Source organism: Oryx dammah, unplaced genomic scaffold (genome assembly GCF_014754425.2).
Source record: "Oryx dammah isolate SB20612 unplaced genomic scaffold, SCBI_Odam_1.1 HiC_scaffold_27, whole genome shotgun sequence".
Lineage (NCBI taxonomy): Eukaryota > Metazoa > Chordata > Mammalia > Artiodactyla > Bovidae > Oryx > Oryx dammah.
Window position 1 is genome coordinate 1,863,259 of NW_024070211.1, and position 13,159 is coordinate 1,876,417.

General features: G+C 55.7%; 1 protein-coding gene across 1 annotated transcript in view; it reads left to right on the plus strand.

Annotated features, from left to right (window-relative positions):
* IGSF21 (immunoglobin superfamily member 21) overlaps positions 1–13,159 on the plus strand; it is a 277,093-nt gene that overhangs the window by 252,615 nt on the left and 11,319 nt on the right. The window contains exons 5-6 of the mRNA XM_040229409.1: positions 7,899–8,014; positions 11,382–11,856. Coding sequence (XP_040085343.1) covers positions 7,899–8,014; positions 11,382–11,856 — 591 coding nt within the window. The remainder of the gene's footprint in view (positions 1–7,898; positions 8,015–11,381; positions 11,857–13,159) is intronic.

Sequence of the window (13,159 nt, forward strand, 5' to 3'; positions counted from 1 at the left end):
GCTGCTACTTAAAATGGGCTCCTGTCACACCCCATAGATTTCATCTCTGCCCAAATGGCAACTATCATGGGCCTGAACACATTCGCTCTATTGCCACATAAACTACAATGGCGTGGTGGGGCGGGGGCAGGTCTCAAAACACACTTGGAGAACTTCTGGGTTACAGGCGTCGGTACAAAGTGGCAGAAGCAAGAAATGCAGATTCAGCAGCAAGGCCTGTGTGCTGGTCTCCCCGCCACACTTCCGGGTGTGTGTGTGTGTGTGCGTGTGCATACGTGTGCGTGCTGTGTCTGTAATGCGTGTGTGCGTGTGCATATGTGTGTGTGCTGTGTCTGTGATGCATATGTGTGTGTGTGTGTGTGTGTGTGTATGGGGCTTCCCTGGTTGAGCTACTGGTGAAGAACCCACCTGCCAGTGCAGGAGACATAAGCGACGCGGGCTCGATCCCCGGGGTGGGAAGACCCCCTGGAGGAGGAAATGGCAGCCCGCTCCTCTATTCTTGCTTGGAGAACCCCATGGACAGAGGAGCCTGGTGGGCTCCAGTCCACGGGGTCGAAAAGAGTCGGACACGACTGAGCGACTTAGCACGCAGCACACGTGTGCAGACGTGTGTGTGTGTGTGTGCGTTTCTGTGTGTATCTGTGTACACGCATATGTGTATGTGTGTGTGTGTGTTTACACGCGTGCTGCATGTGTGTGTGTATGTGCATATATCTGTGTCCGTGTGTGTGCACAGGGACGCGTGGGATTTTATTTCTCCGTCAGCAGTAGCCCAAGCTGGGCCCCTCTCTGCGCAGCCTCACCGATTCACCGCCCCCACGCTGTGCCACCCCCTCCCCCAGAGCAGCCAGCCAGAGCCTCCAGTTGGGGTTGTTAATTTTATCTCCCACCGCTTGGAAAGCACAACAGCTGGCAGGGGAGGGGCAAGGCAGGTGAGCGGTGCTGGCAGCCGGCTCTCTGCAGAGAGGAAGCGGGTGGATGGGTTGTGCCCGCAGCCACTGGGGACCCTTGTGACCCCGCTCCACTCAGAAAGGCCCCCATCTCCAGGCAGGGAGGCTCTGGGCCGTGGCCACTGACCCCCCTCAGCGACCCGGGCCCCAGATTCCCAGCGCATCCGCACTCGGGCTCCCGCCCGCTCCCAGGGTTGGGGGCTGTGACTCGGCTCAGCAGCTGCCACATAAAAGGGCCCCGTTGCAGCTCGTATAAGTACAGACGCTGCGTTCCTCTCTCCTGTCACTGACGGCGGCTCCATTTGGGGGCTTTTTGTCAGTACTTTTTCCCCTTGGCTGCCATTACTACTCAGTTCAATATTTAATTTTCCCATAAACTGAAGAGGTGCACTTTTTCTTCTCTCTTTTTCTTGCTGGAGTCCCCTCCTGCTGGTGCCACCTTGCTTCCTCAGGCTTCCGCTGGGAAAGAAGGGCATGGACGTGGCTGGGGTTCCAGTCCTTCTGAATGGGCGTGGGCGGGGGGGCAGGACACCTACGCCCCTCCTCCCAGCTCATTCATTTGACAGATGTGTGCTGAGTGAACCGCTGTTTCAGGCCCTGGGGTTGCGGCAGTAGACAAGAATTTCTGTCCTCACGGTGCTTACGTTCTAGTTGGGGGCGGGGCGGTGTTTGGGAAAAAGACAAGTGTGTGAACTAATATATGAAATAACTACACCTTATGATGTGCTCTGATGACGAGTGCTGTGACAGGCAACAGAAGAGCATCTTGCTTGGGCTGCGAGGTGGCATTTGAGCTGAGACTTGAAAGATAAGCAGGACCCAACCTTGCACAAAGCTGAGTGGAAAACTTCAGGCAAAGGCAGCAGCAGAGGCAGAGGCCCTGGGGTTGAAATGTGCTTAGAGTGTTTATGGACCAAAAATGTCTCAGGATGTTTGGAGCATGGTGTTGAGGGGAGGGTCAAGACAAAGCTAGAGGTGGGGGCAGGGCCCACGCGTCGTAAGGGCTTGTGGGATTCCTCCGAGAGGCCATGTGCTTCTTTGTACTAGGAGAAGCGAATGAAGGAAGAAAGCAAACAGGAGTTGAAGCCGAATCCCTGTGTGTCAGGCTTGTATTAGCTCTGAGGTTAAAGACAGAGCTCTAGGCTTCAGAAAGTACACAGCCTAGTGGAGAAACAGACATGGGCCTGGAACAGAATGATAGGCACCCAGGAGGATGTCAAGAACAGGATGCTCCAGGAATTCAGCCTGGCAAAGTCCTGGAAGGCTGCCTGGAGGAGGCAACCTAAGGCCAGACCTGAAGGATGAAGCCGAGTTAACCAGCAGAAGGACAGGTATGTCCAGGGCACAGCGTAGGTGAGCAAGGCAAGGAAGGAACCTTGGGCAGTTCGGTGTGGCTGGAACAGAGAAGGCTTCCTGGAGGAGATGCTCTTTTGAGTACCATCTTGAAGAAGCAGAGAGAGACTGTAGAGAGGATGGGAAAGACACAGAGAGGTAGGACTAAAAAAAGAAAAGTGAAAGAAAGGAGGAAAATAGGAATGAGGAATATTTATATTCATGAGCACTTTTATATGAGAGAGTGGTTTTCTTTCTTTTTTAAAAAAAAAATATGGCATAAAGACTAGGAGCTGATTGAAAAAGAGGGCAGTCAATAGAGCAGGCATGCTGAGAGAAAAAGAATGGATTTTTGCAAATAATATAATTTTGAACTAGTCTTTCCCCTCTCCCACTCCTCCCCAAAATCTAATTGATTACTGCCCCTTGATAAATGACACCCAGAGCAGGAGTGTGTTCAGACCAATTTAGAGTGATACCCAAGCAACAGCAGAGATTATCCCTTCCTCCAGACAACAGCCAGCCCTGGGAGGGAGACGGTATTCCCCTACATGTCCCTCCCAGCCCAGGGAGAAGGGAGAGCAATTGAACAGGTGATACAAATAATCCCCTTCTGTTTGTGTGGCACTTTGCCATTCTTGTAGAAGGTTTATGTCTGTATTCTCACTTGCCGCTTCTCTCAAAATCTTCGAAGCTCAAAGTCTGGCAGGATGTGTTTTATTGAACCCATTTTATAGATGGGAAGACTGATGCCCAAGTGGGTCAACTGATTTGCCCAAAGTCCCATGGGATATTGGTAACAGAACATGGGCTGACACCTTGGCCTGACTCTGTCTGAGCTGGTTCCCTAGGGGCAGTGTAGGGGGAGCTTCATGGTACAGAGAGAATTGAACTTCACTAGATACAGGTAAAGACTCAGGCCTGCTGGGGTTAATGTCGGAACAGGTTTGTGTTCCCGAACTGCAAAAGCGACAGGATGATTTACAGAGCTAAGAGCCATCACGTTATCTGCAAAGTGAGTTACAGTGACCGAAACAAAGTTCTGCTTTCAAGAGAAAGACAGGCAACATTTCAGAGTTAATTTCATAAAACTGATCGCCGCCCGTTGCCTCACTGTATTGATGTTAACTGTCGAGTCTGAAATAATTTCCACTTCTGCCCCCACTGATGGACTGGAACGGGGCCTGCCGTGCTGTGTGGCCACTGCACCCAGAGCTGCTCTGCCTTCCCGGGGGCTGGACAAAATCAGGAGAAGAAACTTCTAGCAGGAATTCTCTCTTCTTCAGGCAAAGTCAGAAATTAACTGGGCAGTCTCCTGGCCTGGCTCGGGGGTGGTAGGGTCAGGGGAGCTCTGTGCTCGTGGCCCCTGTGTGACCGTGATGGTGAACTCGTAGAACGGGCGGCTCTTTCTCATGCACAGGGCCGGGGTGACCACTCAGACACAAGCTCTGCCTACGTCTAGCCTCTTTCTGCTACAGCCACTGCTGACCCCTTCTCCCTTGCGTGTGTGCTTCGTCACTCAGTTGTGTTCAGCTCTTTCTGACCCCATAGATTGCAGCCCCCTAGACTCCTCCGTCCATAGAATTCTCCAGGCAAGAATACTGGAGCGGGTTGCCATTTCCTTCTCCAGGGGATCTTCATGACGCAGGGATGGAACCCACATCTCCTGCATTGGCGGACGGGTTCTTTAGCATCTGAGCCACCTGGAGCCACCCCAAGGTGGCTCAGGGTGTGTGTGGGTGGGGTCCGTGACTTGGGGCAGATCTCCAGAATGTGTGTGTGCATGTGTGTGTGTTGGGGGAGGGGGTATTCGTGCTGTGCAGAGAATCCTGGACAGGATCTGAAGGGCCTAGTTGCCAGTCCAGGCGCTGCCACTGACCGATGGTGTGACTATAGGCAAATCTCTCCCTCTGTCTGACCTCAGTTGTGCTAATCTGTAAAATGCAAGACCAGCGCTCTCCAACAGAAATCTGCCTTTAACTGCAGATTAAAGTCCCAAGGTACTACTTTACTGAATTCTCAGCACTCGATAATTCCATTTTGCAGATAAGGAAATAGGTTCAGAGAGGCTGAATATCTTGCCCAAGGTCACATAGCTGGGAAGTGGTACAGCTGGCCTTTGAACCCTGGGTAGTGTGATCTAGGGGCTTCCCAGGTGGCGCTAGTGGAAAACACCCGCCTGCCATGCAGGAGACATAAGAGACGTGGGTTTGATCCCTGGGTCGGGAAGACCCCCTGGAGGCGGGCATGGAAACCCACTCCAGTATTCCCGCCTGGAGAACCCCATGGACAGAGGAGCCTGGCAGGCTACGGTCCACAGGGTTGCCAAGAGTCAGACACGACTGAAGCGACTTAGCATACACACACACACAGTGAGACTTCCTATACTATCTCTTTCGTAATAGCGATACAAATGATATCAGTTAGAATTGCTCAACTGTACTGCGGGCTTCCTATGTGCGGGGCATCTGGTAAGCATCATCCCACTTACTCCCCAAAGCCCTCCTATAAGGAAGCTTCTAGGTGTCTGATTACTGTTTGCTCAGTGAAAAAGAAAGGAGGAATGAGTGATTTTTAAAGGTGCCCCCTGCCCAGTTCTGAGCCTCTAGCACTCTTGGAGGGTATACTTATCCCTACGTATCGACCACCATAAGCAGGGCCGGAGACAATCATGCTGGTTGGTTGTTGGTTGGTTAGTCACTCAGTTTTGTCCGACTTTCACGGCCCCATGGACTGTAGCCCACCAGCCTCCTCTGTTCACGGGATTTCCCAGACAAGAACACTGGAGTGCCATTTCCTTCTCCGGGGGATCTTCCTGACCCAGGGATCAAATGCCTGACCCCTGCCTTGCGGGTGGATTCTTCATCATCTGAGCTATCGGAGAAGCCCCACCAGAGAATTTTGCTAAGCTCTAATTGACATGGTCCCTTGATCTTTGGGGCACCTGAGTTAAACAGAGCCACCCACAGAAGCAGTTCCCCCAGGGATCTCAATTAAAGGTCTGCCTGAGAACTGAGTGTGTCAGGTAAATGAGCGTCTGCAGTGGCTGAAATGTGCACTCAGGGCTAAAGGCGTCAACAGACACAACCTCTTTCCTTCTTTCCAAAGATGGACGTGATGCGGTTTCACGCAGTGTTGGAGCCCTGGGGTCTGGGAGTTCCGGTTTCAAATCTAAACTCTGTGAGCCCCAGAAAGTCCCTTCACTCCTCAAGTTTCCCCATCGGTAAGACAGGAATAAATAAACCCTCTCTGTAGACTCATGAAGTGAAGTGAGCTCGCTCAGTCGTGTCCGACTCTTTGCGACCCCATGGACTGTAGCCCACCAGGCTCTTCCACCCATGGGATTCTCCAGGCAAGGATACTGGAGTGGGTTGCCATTTCCTTCTCCAGGGGAACTTCCCGACCCAGGGATCAAACCCAGGTCTTCCGCATTGTGGACAGGCGCTTGACCCTCTGAGCCGCCAGACGTTAAGGGCTTGGAACAGCTCCTGGCTCCTAACCTTTGGCCACAGTTGGTTCTTGCCGTGGAATCCAGGCTTGCAGTGAGTTCTAGAAAAGTTGGATTGCAGACTCTGTGACGTGTGGATAATTGAAAGATTCTGGTGTATCTCTCCCCGCTCGGAGCCCCTACCCCACTTCCCATCTGCCTCCTCCCAGCTCACACTTAATTACCGTTCTCCATCTATTGCTCTCCCAGTGCTTCCTGTTTGTTCTGCCTCCCTTGCGACGGCACGTGGTGGCTGTCTGAGTGAATGAATGGTTCATACCTGGTTTCGTCTCACTAGACCTTAAAATAGAGTTGCCAGGCGCCTGTCACCCCCGCCAGACTGTGAGCTCGAAGTGCTGTATCCATTTCATCACCAAGCGCCTACGGCAAGCACCTGGCACGGTGCCCGGCACCTAGTAGGTGTCAGGAAACGTTCGTCAGATTTAATTAAACTTAACTGGAGTGAAAACCCCTTGCAGGAAGGAAACACTCACCCCTCTTCATTTTCTCTGCACCCCCCACTGCACTTGACCCAAGGCTACAAAAAGCCAGAACTGACAGCCTTTCCTAAGCCGAGGCCTAAGATTCTAGCTCCTGTCCTGCGGATGGCAAGGCGGCTTGAGAAATGAACTGCAGGAATCCTGTAACCAGTGAATTCCTAGCATGCGCTAAGCCCTTTCATAGCGATTTACTGGTTCATCCTTCGAATATGTCTGCCAAGGATTAGTGCCATTTAGCAAATCAGGAAGCTGAGGCTCACGGTTTTGGTAATTTGCCCAAGGATGAAACGGAGGTGGTGGTGACCTCGCTGAAACGCTGGCTCCAGGTTTGAACTCTCCATGTCGCGTGGTGCCTGGGGGCACTGGCTCTGGCAAGCCAGCCAGTGGTGGGCACTGAGGACAGGGCAGGGAGCTGGCAGGAGGCGGGACCAACAAAATAAGCCAACTTTAGGGGGGAAAGAAGAGAAGAGGGCAGACTACTGGCTTAAATACCTTTCAGAGTCATCTGCTCTCGCTCCGTGGTTGCCATGGTCTAAGCTACCCATCTCTCAGGCTTAAATAGCCCTCTGTTTCCAGTCTCAGATCATGTTCTGCTCTTGTCTGAAGCTGTCAATGGCTCCCTACTGCTCTCAGGACAAAGAAAAACTCACAACCAGCGCTGGGCTGGTAAACCTGCTCTGTGGGGGCCGGGGCTGAGGGCAGGGGAAGGAAATAAACAAGGAAGCCCTGATTTGCAGTGGTGGCTGATTTCCATGGTGTAAGGATGCCCACTGGGCCATCTGTTTCAGTCTAGCAGCGGTTTAAAACCTGGTTCGCAATTCCCAGGAATGTCACAGTCAGCTCTTAGGAGCTGGCGGGAACCGGCCCCCACACCTCGCTGTGAGCGGTGACCCACTAGCGGTGCCCTGCAAGTCTCCCGAGCCCCACTGGGTACCTCATCCCCCACCTTGCCCTCCCAGCACAGCATCCTGCCTCTCACACCCCTCCCCTCCCCCCCGCCACCCTGAGCATGCTGTTCCTTCCACCTGCCACACTTGTCCTCTGCCTACTGCTGCTTCCCCAGATCACAGCACAGGGTCACTTCCTCAGGCCTGGGCGGGTCCCGGCACACTCGGCTACACCAGGTACCTGATGCCCTGAGCCCAGTGGACCATGGTGATCTCTCCATCCCGTTATCTTCCCCGACAGGCTGTAAGCCCCGGGTGGCAGGGCCCTCATTTTTATGCCCGGCAGGGACGTCATTCTAATGGCAGTTGATGCCGGGGGCACCCCTTGGAATTGTGCAACATTTGTCCTCTGCCATAGCGCCTGTTGGGCTTCCCTGGGGGCTCAGCTGGTAAAGAATCCACCTGCAATGCAGGAGACCTGGGTTCGATCCCTGAGTTGGAGAGATCCCCTGGAGAAGGGAAGGGCTACGCACTCTAGTATTCCTGTCTGGTGAATCCCATGGGCAGAGGAGCCTGGCGGGCTACAGTCCAGGGGGTCACAGAGTCGGACACGACTGAGCGACTTTCCCTTTGCCGCTTTTCACCGTGCCTAGCAGAGGGCCTGGCCCGCCCTAGGCCATCAGGGAGCTCTTTCTGAACCTTCCAGTGAAGCCTCGCTCTCTCTGCGCTTCTCTTTGGGTAGCTCCGCCCACCTCCATCGAGGTGGTGGCCGCTGACACCCCGGCCCCCTTCAGCCGTTACCAAGCCCAGAACTTCACGCTGGTCTGCATCGTGTCGGGAGGGAAACCGGCGCCCACGGTGAGTACCGCTGCAGCCGCCCCTGCTGCGTCCCCTCCTGCGTGGCTTGTCCAACGGCCCGTGTCAGCACGGAGCTCACCTGCAGAGGCCGCTGTCCGAGTAGGTGCGCTCTGCTCTGTCTGCCTGCTCTGACCCTGCCCCCTCACCTGACCCGCCCGGATGTCCGTGAGTCTCTCTTGCCTCCTGGTGAGGTGAGGAGGACCCCCACGTCTCCTGGACCCGGAAGCCCCTGAGCTGCAGTGAGGGTGATCTTCAGGGGATCCCAGCTTCAAGCACACCCCCACCCCAGTCACTGAACAGGACGGAGACTGATGAGGCCCCGGGAAGGGAAGCGAAGTGGAGAGAGGCCCGCCTGTGTCCGTGACAGAGCGGGGACTCAAGGTCGTGCCCTCCAGCTCCAAGTCCGCTGTGGAGGGTGGGAAGGAAGGAGCGAAGGGGAGAGGAAAGGGGGGAAGGAAACGGGGACTCTCTGTTTTGGCCAACTCCTTACTAGACCCACCCCACCCACTTTGAGGGGGGCTTCCCTGCTGGCTCAGCAGTAAAGAGTCCACCTGCAGTGCAGGAGAGGCAGCTTCCATCCCTGCATCGGGAAGACCCCCTGGAGGAGGGCACGGCAACCCACTCCGGTATTCTTGCCTGGAGAATCCCTTGGACAGAGGAGCCTGGCGACCCCAGTCCATGGGGTCTCAAGAGTCGGGTACGACTGGGCGACTAAACATCGCTGCCGACTGCTTCGAAGTCTGTTGCTGCGGCTCCTGAGTTATTGAAACAGCAGCTTGAAGCGGGTGGGGGACAGTAGGACCTCAGGGCGCCCAGGGAGCTGGGTTCCAGCCCCTGACTCCACTTGTGCCAAATGACCCCGAGCAGGAAAGCCCCCCTCTGCTTCTCAGGCTTTTTGAGGAGGTTTAGAGTGTGGACAGTGTTACAGCTTTTCAGCTTTTTTAGAAGCAGCAGGACCTGTTTGATGTAAATGAAATATACATGGAAGCCCTGTGTAGAAGATCTTTCAAAGTGAAGGAAGGGCAAGTTGCTCTAATGGGTCCTGAGGCTCGTCTGTGGAACCCTTATGGCTCCCTGCAAACTCCCCTGGTGGTTCAGCTGCTAAAGAATCCACCCGCAATGCAGGAGTCACCGGGGATGTGGATTTGATCCGGGTCGGGAAGCTCCCCTGGAGGAGGGCACAGCTACCCACTCCAGTATCCTTGCCTGGAGAATCCCCACGGACAGAGAAGCATGCCGGGCTGCAGTCCATAGGGTCACAAAGAGTGGGACACAACAGAGGACTAAGCCCAGCTCATGGGGCTCCCTGAACCGTATCGAGAACCCATGGGGTGCATGCTCGCAAGGCCCCTTCTCGTTCTGACCATGTGAGTTTCACACATCCCAGGGATGAGGAGGGGTAGAGTGGAGTTAGCGGCTTCCCTGATAGCTCACCTGGTAAAGAATCCGCCTACAATGCGGAAGACCTGGGGTCGGTCCCAGGTAACCCACGGCAACCCACTCCAGTATTCTTGCCTGGGAAATCCCATGGACAGAGGAGCCTGGCGGGCTGCAGTCCGTGGGCTCACAAAGTGTTGGACACGACTGAGCAGTGTGGAGCCATGGGCAGGGGGAGTAGAGTTCCAGGTGGGGAGGCGGTTCTCCTTCTAGACCCTCGACTGTCTCACAGGTGGGATCCATGAGGGGTGATCCTGGGACCTGGGCCAGTTCACCCCAGGCCGTGGCCCAGGGAGACCCAGCTGCCCAGGATGGGACAGGAGTAAAGAGGTGTGAAGAGAACCGATACAGGGCAAGAAGCAGGTACCCAGCAGCACAGCAGGCCGTGGCGGGGAGCAGAGTGCGCCTGTGATAAGGTCCTGCCCCCTGGCCTTGCAGCCATGAGGACACAGACCAAAAGCAGCCTCAAAGCCAGCAACTAGTGAGGGCAGGACATGGTCCCAAGATTTCCCCCTCAGAACCCATAAGGAGGTCTGGCCTCCCTGAAGTGAGACAAGCTGGCCTTTTTCCTCAAAGAAAAACTCCTTTTCTGCACAGCACACACATACAAAATTCTACTCACAGTCCTGAGGCTGCCGGAAGACCTCCCCTACCCCCCACCCCTGCTCCAGCCCGCTGGCTCCTGCCATTTAAGACACAGCAATACGAAATTCAAATATATACGAGATCCTCATCTCCCCGCATTCCAGGCACCTTATGTTTGCCTGGGACGTCAGAACTTGAAAGAATTCTTTGATATAAATTACAAACCTACTTTTGAAGCACTTTTCAAAAAAAAAAAAAAAAAGGGAAAGAAAGAAAAACCCCAAAGCAGGCTATTATGTGCATAAGAGGTCCTTCGTTGGAGCTATAAGCGCTGCCAGCCTCTGCACACCCCGCATTTCACGCACCCTCCCACGCCCTCCTCCCGGCACCCCCAGCTCCCTTTCCTCACTGGCACCGCGTCCCCAGAGCTGCTTCCTGGCCTCCCCTCTCCCTGCCTCCCTCAATTTATTTATCTCATTTATTTTATATATATATATATATACACACCCAATCCCCACAGGCCTCTGGGCGTATGTACCAAAATAAAGACAGCAAATTAAATTAAATGCCGCCTCTCAAAACTCGAAGTCCCTATTAGCAGAGAAAGCGAGAGGACGCCAGGTTTCGCCCCATCCTGCCCCAGCGCCCTCCCCCCAACACACACACCTCTCCTTCTCCTCTGACATCTCATTTACTCTCTGGTGCCCCTCTACCTTCTTGCCCTGCTCTCTCCAGGTGGGCAGGGACCACCCCTTTGCAGCCTGGGGTTGGGGGAGGGCTGCCAAGGGCTGTGTCCAGGATCCTGTTTTTGCTCACTGTCTCTGAGCATCCAACAGCCTCAGGAAGTAGGTGTTCGTATTCCCTTTGTGGGCGTGCGTGCTAAGTCGCTTCAGTCGTGTCCAGCCCTGTGCGACACCCATGGACCGCAGCCCGCCAGGCTCCTCTGTCCATGGGATTCTCCAGGCAAGAATACTGGAGTAGGTTGCCATTTCCTCCTCCAGGGGACCTTCAGGGCTCGAACCTGCATCTCCTGTGACTCTTGCATTGCAGGTTGATTCTATACGGCTGAGCCTCCAGGGAAGACCCAGTATTCCCTTTACAAGTAAGGAAACTGAGGCTCAAAGAAGCTCATCGGCTCAGCCTCTGCCACCAGAGTCTGCGTGTCCGCATTGAACTGAGCTGCCTCAGAGCGCTAGGGGTGCTAGAGAGGGGGGTGCAGAGCGGGGTCCATCCAGAAGGCTACGAGGAGCAGGAGGGGCCTCCTGCAGCCAGTTCCTCTGAGAGCCCCTTGGGAGGTCCCGGTCACTGGTACCAAATCTTTCCCCCACCTTCCTTGGGATTCCAGGTTTATTTCAAGCGAGACGGGGAACCCATCGACGCAGTGCCCCTGTCGGAGCCGCCAGCAGCCAGCTCTGGTCCCCTCCAGGACAGCAGGCCCTTCCGCAGCCTCCTGCACCGTGACCTGGATGACACCAAGATGCAGAGGTCACTGTCCCTGCTGGACGCTGAGACCCGGGGCAGGCGTCCCTCCACGGAGCGCCCCTCCCGCAGCCTGACCCCGGATCCCAGCAGCATCATCCAGCCGACCACCGAGAGCATTCCCGAGACGGTGGTGAGCCGCGAGTTCCCCCGCTGGATGCACAGCTCGGAGCCCGTCTACTTCCTACGGCACAGCCACACCCCGGGCAGCGACGGCACGGTGGAGGTGCGCGCCCTGCTCACCTGGACGCTCAACCCACAGATCGACAACGAGGCCCTCTTCAGCTGCGAGGTCAAGCACCCAGCACTGTCGATGCCCATGCAGGCCGAGGTCACGCTGGGTGAGGCCCCCTGGGAGACCCTCTGCAGTGCCCCTCCCTGCAGAGCCGGGCGGTGGGCAGCCTTGGAACAGGGCGGTGGGCCGCCGGCCACCCTAGAGATGGGGAGAAGACGGAGCAAGCCTGGGTTCGGGCCGGGCACGGAGGTCAGGGTCAGGCTCTTTGGGAGGTTTGCTGAGCTGCGTTGTAGGACGTGGGAGGCTACAGGGAGGTCTGGGGAGTCTGGTCCAATGGGATCAGGAATATGGAAGTCTCGGAAGTTTGCTAGATCAGTGTTAGAAACATGGGAGGTTTTCAAGGTTGAAGATGGGTGGAAGGTACCAGTCCCAGTACCAGGAAGTTTGCTGCACGAGTGAAGAATACATAGGAGTTGGGACTCGTAAGATAGGGCTGCTGAGTCAGGTCAAGGAAAGATGAGGATACGGAGGCGACAAGGGGGTTTTCTCGATTGAATAAGAGACCCACAAGTCCAGGGAAGAGTTACCAGGCACGGACCATGAGCGTGGCAGGCTGCAGCTGGTTGGATCAGGGTCAGGACTGCTAGCGGTTATGGAAGCTTGGCCAGCAGGGGGTGGGGAACGTACCAGCTGAGGGAGGGTACCGCTCTGGCTGAGCACCATGGAGACCGTGCGCCTGCAGGGGTTGGCAACTGGCTCAGCCGGGGAACCGGATGCCCAGGGTCAGCTCAGCCTGAGAGTCCAGTCCCTAGCCGGGACCTGCTGCTTCTTCCCGCAGAGCACCAGCTCGGCCTGTCCCCAGAGCAGCTCCCTAAGATCTGATCCGTCTCCCCTTATCCATCTCCCAGCTGAGTAGAGGCAGGGAGAAGAAAGTGTGGAATCTTCTCTAGAAATATGAGGCCCTTTGAGCCAGTGTTTGTATTGACTGGGGTGGGGTAGGGCAGGGCGATGGCCTCAACGACCCCGTACTGGTCCCCTCTGCCCACAACACTTTGGACCTGACTTTCAGCACCCAGCAGCTCAGCTTGTAGCCCAAGGAGCCTGGGCTTGTCCCTGCAGCTCCCCCAGTGGTGAGCAGCTGCCTGGGAACACCCACAGCCCCCAGCCCAGACCCCCCACGATGGGGACAGAGAACAGTGACTGCTGGCGGCTGAGACCCCAGCCTGTGCTGGGCGGGTGGCGGCGGTGGTGGCGGTGGGTGGCGGGCAGCAGTGGGTGGCACGCAGCGGCGGGTGGCAGCGGCGGGCAGCGGGCAGTGGCGGGCAGCGGCAGCGTCCAAAGGGCATCTCTGCTTTCAGCTGGCCCACCAGAAAACCCAGCACCAACTCTGCACCAAGAGAAAAGATTTC